Raw genomic sequence first — 9,258 nt, 5'->3', positions numbered from 1 at the left:
GCTTTGGAACTCACTCCCTAGAGAGGCCAGGGTGGTGCCATCCCTGCTGTCCTTCCGATGTCAGGTAAAGACTTTTTTGTGTACAGGCCTTTTAAGCTAATAAGTGGCCCCAACAGATGGGCTAAAATAAAGCTGCTTTGGGTCACTTTAGAGGTATGCTGTTTAAATAACACATGCATCTTAAGAGGCCAGAAGCTGCGCTAAAGCTGCGGTCCAGTGCTTAGGACTGGAGTGTGGCCTTGGTGTGGTTTCTGGCCTCTTAGGACACATGCATAATTTAAACAGCATATTTCCAGAGCAGCTTTATTTTGGCTGTCTGTTTGGGCCCAAGGACTGGGTTTTTAATGCTGTGCTACCCAAATTTTAATGTTTTGCATTTTAATATACAGTGTGCCCTTGCCTTATGTGAGGGATCCATTCTGGGTCCCCCCGACATGTAAGGCAAATAGCATGTATGCTCGAGCCTCATTGGATATAATCGGGCTTGTGCATGACGTGTGGTGCAGTGTGCATGCCATGGGTGTGCACACCATTGTTTCTTCCATTGCGCGGCTTTCAGCATAAGCTGAAAGCCTTGTAAAAGGCACCTGTGTATGACACGGGCGCACTGTATTATATTTTAATTTATAACTGTTTTAATCCTTAAAAGTGTTTAATTGTTTTTTAAATTATATATTTATGTATTTAAATATTTCATATTGTTTTTAAATTGTATTGTTTTATACTTGTTTGCCGCATTGAGTCCTAATAATAATAATAATAATAATAATAATAATAATAATAATAATAATATAATTTGGATCTTATAGCTAATTTAAATCCACACACACACACACACACACACACACTTTTCAAGGTGCTCTTGCCCTGAGATTCCTCCCCATTTGTAATATTATTTTGTCAGTATACATGGCGTTTTGTCATTTGGGATCCCTCTCTGTTGCCCATTGGCAACCCTCTGACGGAAGCTCAGGCGGGTCTTGGGGGCAGAACCTGGGGCCGGAATCTGACGTTTACTGGCTTTCCATGCGCCGGTTGCATGGCAGAAAACAGTTTTTACTGGCCAGAGAGCAGCACATACCAAAGCTGTGCTGGCGATCCTACCTTGGCTGGTAGTGAACCCCTCAAAGACATTGGCTTCAGAGTCTTCCAACATTTTTCAGACCTGCATGGAAGTTGAGCATTAACATTCTGAAGGTCTGGCAGTGCATTTTAAAAAGGTGCCCAAATTTTGCTTCAGTTGCACAAAAGTCCTTATTTTACTGCATAGCTTTTCCAGTCAGTTTGGTTTTGCTCATCCAGTCTTTTTATTCCATGAAAGTGAGTGTTAGTCAAGCTATCAAACTGGCCAGCTTTTATCTGGTGTCCCCTGTCCAGCTTTGACTACATATTCCATCATCCCCATTGGTCATGTTTGTTGAGGATGATGGGTTTTGATCCAACACATTCTGGGGGCCCTTGATTGAGGAAGCTCCTTATACACAGGGTGATGTAGTGGATGAAGTGTTGGACTGCGACTCTGATGATCCGGGTTCGAATCCCTGTTTGGCCATGGAACCCTAGGCCTCATTCACACTACATGATAAACCAGTTTTCAAAACAGTTTAAACCACTTTAAAGGGCCCTTGTTTACACTGGCACCGAATTTTTCTGATGCAGTTTGCAGGGCTGGGTGAGCAGCACTAAACCTGGTTAAACCGGTTCTTCCAAATCCGAGGTATCTACCGCATCTTTTTAAACAATTTTTTTCAACGCAAGTGCGAATGCGTTGATGATTGGATTCAGGTCCCTGTGACGCAGTCATCCCTGTGTCGTCACACATGGAGGATCCATTCTGAATTGATCCACTTGTCAAATGCGAACATGAAGTGGGTTAAATTGAAAAGGGCAGATTCAATTGTGGCATCCAAGGTCTGAACGTCTAATCGGTGTCCATCGATTTGAAATGAACCAACGCAAAAATTGGTTTATTATTATTATACAGTGTGAATGAAACCCTATTGGGTGAGTCACATCCTCCCATCCCCATAAATCCCTGTGATAGGAATAGGATAAATACGGATATATTTAAATATGTTAAAGATAAGTTGCATATAATAATAAAAAATAATGTTAAAAAAAATCCCTGTGATAGGTTTGCCTTAGGGTTGCCATAGGTTGGAAACAACTTGAAGGTACACAGCATCAACTTATACACACAGTAGTCTGAGCCTGATAATAATAATAATAATAATAATAATAATAATAATAATAATAATTTATACCCCGCTCTTCAGCCAAAAGGCAATCAGAGTGGCTTATGGTCATTTCCATTTTATAGAGGGGGAAAAACTCCCAGAGGCTTGCCATTTCTCTTCTCAGCCTTGAATCAAAGGACCAAAAACCTATTACTGAAATACTTAAAAGCTGCTGTTGGTGTTGATTTCATCATCATCATCATCATCATCATCATCACCACCACCATCATCACCGCTATTATTATTATTATTATTATTATTATTATTATTATTATTATTTCTAATCTTTTTTAGGGGAGGCACAGACTCTGAAGGAGAGCTTGACGATCAGCGTCCCACAGCAACCCAACCCCCTGTAAGTACATTTACTACAGACTTGAGCCATGTGTAGCTATGTGCCAGGTGGGCAAAGTGAGGGCATTGCTCCTCCAAACAAAATTCTGAACCCCTCACCATGAAGTTTCCCTTCGGTCCCCAAATTTCTAGCATTGCACTAATGTAAACCTTGGCTGAATATTTAGAAATACAGTTTAAGCATCCAGAGACAAAGGGTCAGGCAAAGTGCTACCAAGCGAATGGGAACAAGTAAGTAGAAGAGATTTTTTTAATGGGGATGATTTTTTAAAAAATATTATTTTTATTAATAAAATTTTAAAATCCAATAACAAAAGAACACAGAAATAGTATCAGATATTATCAGCACAATCAACAACCAATTACTGAATATAAAATACAACAATAGAGATAGTAATACTACTAATAATCAGATAACAACCTAAAATATTTATGGGAGAGGACAAAATGATACCAATAAGTAAAATTATCATCTAATATACCATGATATTAAACTTTAATATATTATTATATCTCAAAGGGTGACATTAAGTTGTATAACTTTCTCTAGAGCAAGTTTAATTATCAAAACACAAAGTTGGCATGGAAACCCCCCTTTCCCCCCAGAACATGATTAATTTCCCCCATTCCTCTTTATATCTGTCTAATGTCTTATCTCTCAACAGCATTGTTATTTCATCCAGAGCAGCCACAATTTCCATTCTCCAATAGAAAACTGGCTTTCTGGGTTGTGGCATATGCTATCCTTGCTGCTGTTACCATATTCATCAGTACTCTCCAGTATTTTCTTTGCACAATATCACCAAGCATTTAAGTCATATTGAAAAAGTGCAATTCAGGCTCCACTGGCAACTGAATGTCTAATATTTCTGAGATAAGAGTATGCATTCTTGTCCAAGATATCTTTGATTTGTTGATGGGGATGATGTTCACTCTTTGAAATGTTGGACCGTGGAAACCTACAGGGTTATTTTGGGCAAGTCACACTCTCTCAGCCTCAGAGGGAGAAATCTGGCAGAGAAAACCCCATGAGAGGTTCAACGTAGGGTTGTCCTAAGTCGGAAACAACTTGAAGGCACACAACAACAACAACAACAACAACAACCAGGTATCTATCAACATCCTTTTCAGAGCTGTCCAACCTAGTGTGCATCTCTACACTGTAGAAATAGTGCTGTCGTTCCAGCCCCCAGAATCCTGGATTTGTAGTTTTACAAGGCTTTTAGCCTCTTCTGCCAAAGAGTGCTGTTGCCTCACAAAACTACGAATCCCAGGTTTCTGTAGGATGGAGCCATGGCATTTAAAGTGGGGTCAAACTGCATTCTTTCTACAGTGGAGATGCACTCTGAGTGATCTGCACCTGAGCCTTCCTTGCCTTAAGTACAAAGGGAGACTTGATCAAGAACCCACTGCCTCCGACAACCGTCTCTTGCAGAAAACTTGCAGAAGTTGAAAAGAAAAGAAAATGAAAATTCTGCTGGGCTTGAGCCTGGAGGAAAATAGGTAAATTTAAGTGGAATGTGGTAAAGCTGCTTCTGTAGACACACAGACACTATGACTGAGATTGAACACAAGGCCTGTGTAGTGTAACTTTACACTCAGGTTGTTGCGGGGCAATCTGGCTCCACTGAATACCAACACTGTGCAACTCATGTGTTTGCTTGTTGTTCTCTTGTGCAATGTGGAACACACAATTCACAATCCCAGTGAATCAAGTAAGTATAACATCTCATTCCATGACATCCAAGGATGCTCAGATGCATGTCTGGGGTCCTGTTGGTTAGTCCTGACTGTTGTTGATGTTGTTGTGTGCCTTCAAGTTGTTTCCAAGTTATGGCGACCTTATGGTGAACATATCATGGGGTTTTCTTGGCAAGATTTGTTCAGAGTGGGCTTTTTGCCCTCCTCTGAGGCTGAGAGAGTGTGACTTTTCCAAGGTTCCTCAGTGGGTTTCCACAGCTGAGCAGGGATTAAAACCCTGCTCTTCAAATCACTATGCTGCGTTGGCTCTCCAGTTTCAACTAGAATTGACTTATTCAATAGATGGTTAAATGGTGAGTCAACACAAAGGTAAATCCAATTGATTCATTGGTTCTCATTTAGTCAAGACTGCAGTAGGATTTAGGCTCATGTGAATTGGCTATATTTGTGGTATATGCTTATGAAGCCATGTAATGAATGTGTCTGTTGCATAATGGCCCTAAGAGGATAAATGCACGTTTAAGGAAAGTTGCACCAGTGTATGACACTAAGAGGACTCAAGCTGGGCTGTGTGTGCATATGGATTAAGTCTGAGTTTAGGTGTGAATGGGTGTTTCCAAGCTCATGCTGTTGTTTGGTGTGAACTGGCATCAAACCACTCTGGCTGCGTCTGCACTGGAGAAATAATGCAGTTTGACACTACTTTAACTGCTGTAGCACAGTGCCTTGGAATCCTGGTATTTGTAGTTGTGGCACCAGAGTTCGCTGATGGAGAAGGCTAAACATCTCACAAACCTACAAATCCCAAGATTCCTTAACATTAAGCAATTAAGGCTCTGTCAAACTGCATTATTTCTGCAGTGCAGATGCAGCCTCCAACTTTAAAGATAAGCCTTGTCTGGAATAATGTTAGCTAACTTTGTAAATGCCAGTGCTTGGAAGGAAAAAGCATTTTTTTTTCCACCACAGATCCCCAAATTCCTAGTATCCTTACTGGTTGGGGGATTCTGGAAGATAGAGTTCCCATAAGGAATGTTTCTCAAGTTCTTTGTGGCACAGATCATGTGGAAAGGGCTGGCGTTGAGATGTTCTGCATTCAGAGAGGCAGGGAACGCAGAGCAATACCAGCTATTCAGTGATGATGCCTATCCTGTGAAGATATCTCCTCGACTGATGGCTTGTTCCTCTTAGCCCAAGCTCCCAGGACTTCTGAGCAAAGCAGGTCGCCTGGTGTGCTCCTCTCACAAGCAACTCATGAAGATCGCAGACTCATGTGATGAGGCTCGCTCCAAGCAGCTGGAGGACCAGATCAACTATGACCACTTACGGAAACTGGAACGCATGTTCCGTGAAGCTGACATCGATGGCGGAGGAGGTGAGGCCATGATTTAGTGTCCCATCCTTCTGTCTGCTAGCCATGGTTTGCAACCTTTGCTGGATTAAATGGCCAAGCTGTGGCTTGCAAACTTTGATGGATTGGTTGGACCATGATTCTGTGTCCCATTCTCCTGTCTGCTATCAATGGCTTGCATACTTTGACAGACTGACTGGCTAATGATTCAATATCTCATTCTTCTGTCTGCTAGCCATGGCTTGTAAATATTAATGGATTGATTGGTGAATGATTTGGCGTCCCATTCTTCTGACTGCTAGATGTGGCTTGCAAACTTTGATGGATTGCTTGGCCAATGATTGATTAATTGATTGGGACAGATAAACTATGAAGCTCTTAACCAGCCTGTGGTCATGTATGGGCCTCCAGGGTGAGTTGGTTGGCCGTCCTTTCCATGTCACTTTGGAAATATTAGGACTTTCCCCCAGTCCTGGGTCCATCTCTTCAGGCTCCATCAAGGGAGATTGCTGGGTGCGGGGGGACCCCTTCTGTCACTCGTCGTGACTTCTGGCTTTTCAGGGCTGGACATGGAAGAGTTTCGGAAAGCAATGAAGAAGATCATGGGAGATATTTCTGATGAAGATATTGACGTTATTTTCATGAAGGTCGACATCAACTGTGATGGCTCCGTGGACTGGGTAGCGTGTTTGTTTTGGGTTTATACACCCCTGTCACTTAGAATCATACAGTTATAGAATTATAATTACAGCATTCCTATCATATTATAATTATAGAATTCTTTAATTATAGTTTATAATTATAGGCCTCCTGTTAAAACTAGCCGTGGGACTTGGTGCCAACTGTAGTTGCGGGTTTGCTTAAGACCTTGTTTGTCATATTACCTTGCACCTGCCAGGATGGAGATGCGGTTTATAAACATATTAAAAGGATATCCTTCCAGTTGTTAAAAACTGCCTGCTTTGCTGCCTGAGCTAATGCATCTACCCCTAGAAATATTGACGGTGACTGTTGTTGAGCCTTTCCAGGAGCAATAATCATAAATTACAATTGTCATTATTATTAAAGTTGAGAGCAGCGACCTGTTCTCTTATAAGTAGAAAATCTCCAGGAACTACGATGGGTAACAAGAGCCTTCCTTCTGCCCCACTCTGTTTGCAGGAGGAATATCTGAATTACATGCTCCGTGAATACCGAGGGAAGGACGACATGCAGAAAAGCAAGCTGCTCCCGGAGTTCCAGGTGAACATGAAACGTGTCCCAGTGTAAGTGCACTCAGTACTCCTTTGGTCCTTATGCAGGATCCTATGCAGGAGGAGAAGGGTTAAAACCAGGTGGGAGGATATGTTCTGGTGACATATGTGGTCAACACAGAGATGTGGCTATGGAAATGTGCAACTGGAGCTTGAAGATGTATAAAGGGACCAGTTGTGTGGTATAACTAAGTTTTGAAGCTAACTTATGCAGACTTTGGGATGGTGGCCTCATTGCACACACACACACACACACACACACACACATACACTTGTTGTTTTGCATAGGATTTTCTTTTGCAAGGTTTATTTGGAAGGGGACTTGCTATTGCCCTCCTCTGAGGCTGAGAGAGTTAGACTTGCCCAACACTGGTCTCCTGGAATTCTAGTTCAACACTCAAACCAGTATATCAGCTGCAGGAGATATGTATAATTAAATGCTCCTCTTTCGTAGTCATGCGCTGGGCTGAGGGGAGACCTATGCATCCACATGTAATGAAAATGAGGAAAGGTCTGGAAACCACCAAGCTCTATGAGGGTGACTTAGGGAGCTGGGTATGTTTAGCCTAGAGAAGAGAAGGCTGAGAGGTGATCTGATAGCCCTGTTTAAATATTTGAAGACGTGTCACGTTGAGGATGGAGGAAGCTTTTTTGCTGCTCCAGAGAAAAGGACCAGGAACCATGGATGCAAACTAGAGGAAAAGAGATTCCAGCTCAACATTAGGAGGAACTTCCTGACAATAAGAACTGTTTGACAGTGGAATACTCTGCATTGGAGAGTGGTGGGGTCTCCTTCTTTGGAGTATTTTAAACAGAGGCTGGTTGGTCATCTGTCATCGGGAGGGCTTGGGTTGTGTCATCCTGCATGGCAGAATGGGGTCGGATTGTATGGCCCTTGGGGTTTCTCCCAACTCTAGAACTCTATAATTCTATGATGTGGCTGGTGCCAGAGAATATGGACTACTTGTATTGTCTGTAGCCAATTCATCTCCTTCAACCTCTTCATGGACCTTCAGTGAAAGAATGACTGCAAAAGAATGGAGCAAAAAGAGTGAGGGGCGAGCAAAGGAGAAGTTCACTTTGTGGCTGTCACGAGCGGCACGCTCACCATCTTCTTCTTTTCCTCCAGGGCCCACGCTGAGGAAATTGTCAAGATCCAGTTTTTCCCAAACCAGAGCCGGGGGTTGAGGGCCAGGAAGGAGAGGTCATGGAAAATCAGTGGCCGCTCTGCCCCGGGGCGATTCCTCACCGTGAGCCGGGATGGGATCCTCCACTATTGGACCGACTCCTTCAAAATGCTCCGAACGGTTCATGTATGTGGCCCAGGCAATATGGGGTTTTGGGATTGGAAGGGGGACACTGGGGTTTATGTGCCTGATATGCGTGGAAGGTGGGACAGTTAGGCGGGATACAGACCGCCGCTTTGCGGCGCTCCCCCGCCGCCACCATTTGCTCCGTGCGGGAGCCGCAGCAGCCAAACCGCGCGACTCCCGCGCGGAGCTAAAAAGAAGCTCCATTTCGGAGCTTCTTTCTGCGGCGCATCTATGACGTCGCGAGGCGCCGCAGGCGTCCAGTACGTAAAGATGGCGGCGCCCATGTGGAAGGGGCGCCGCCATCTTGTACGTACTGTATACGTACTAGGGTTAGGGGGTGCGGAAGCACCGCCCCTTCCTAACCCTAGTACGTATACAGTACGTACTATATGGCGGTATCCCGCCAGAGTCTTTCCATCAATAAATTCAATTTCAATCAAAGCACCCCCGGCAGATGGCCATCCGGCCTCTATTTAAAGCCCTCCAAAGAAAGAGACTCCACCACTCTCTGAGGTGGAGTGCGATTGTGATTCAAATGAGGAATAATTTAATTGTGGAGACAAGCCCCTAGTTGCTGCATTATCTGAATAGCAAGGAGTTTGGCATGTAGGGCAAAAACCACCACACTGCTCAGATAATGTAAGAAAAGCTTGCATTATCTCAGCAGGCTCTCATCTAAAAAATTGGTTATTTACACATGAAACCCACTGGGTGACCCTGGGAAAGTCATATGAATGAAACTATGTGTGAAAGGGATCTAGGAGTCAAAGCAGACCACAAGTTGAACATGAGTTAACAGTGCGATGCGGCAGCTAAAAAGGCCAATACGATTCTAGGCTACATCAATATCTGGATCAAGGGAAGCTATTCTGCTTTGGTCAGGCCTCACCTGGAATAATCCTATGTCCAGTTCTGGGCAAAAAAATTCAGAAAGGACATTGAGAAACTGGAGCCATGTGTCCAAAGGAGGGCAACTAAAATGGTGAAGGGTCTGGAAACCTTGCCCTATGAGGAACGACTCAGGGAGCTGGGGATGTTTAGCCTGGAGA

At 43.5% G+C, this 9,258-nt stretch overlaps 1 protein-coding gene across 1 annotated transcript in view; it reads left to right on the top strand.

Annotated features, from left to right (window-relative positions):
- EFCAB8 (EF-hand calcium binding domain 8) overlaps positions 1-9,258 on the top strand; it is a 61,014-nt gene that overhangs the window by 3,152 nt on the left and 48,604 nt on the right. The window contains exons 2-5 of the mRNA XM_042462390.1: positions 5,484-5,667; positions 6,205-6,323; positions 6,805-6,908; positions 8,026-8,209. Of these exons, the coding sequence (XP_042318324.1) occupies positions 5,484-5,667; positions 6,205-6,323; positions 6,805-6,908; positions 8,026-8,209 (591 nt within the window). The remainder of the gene's footprint in view (positions 1-5,483; positions 5,668-6,204; positions 6,324-6,804; positions 6,909-8,025; positions 8,210-9,258) is intronic.

The sequence above is a fragment of the Sceloporus undulatus genome, chromosome 4 (assembly GCF_019175285.1).
Source record: "Sceloporus undulatus isolate JIND9_A2432 ecotype Alabama chromosome 4, SceUnd_v1.1, whole genome shotgun sequence".
Classification (NCBI taxonomy): domain Eukaryota; kingdom Metazoa; phylum Chordata; class Lepidosauria; order Squamata; family Phrynosomatidae; genus Sceloporus; species Sceloporus undulatus.
This window is presented reverse-complemented; position numbering and strand designations above follow the sequence as displayed.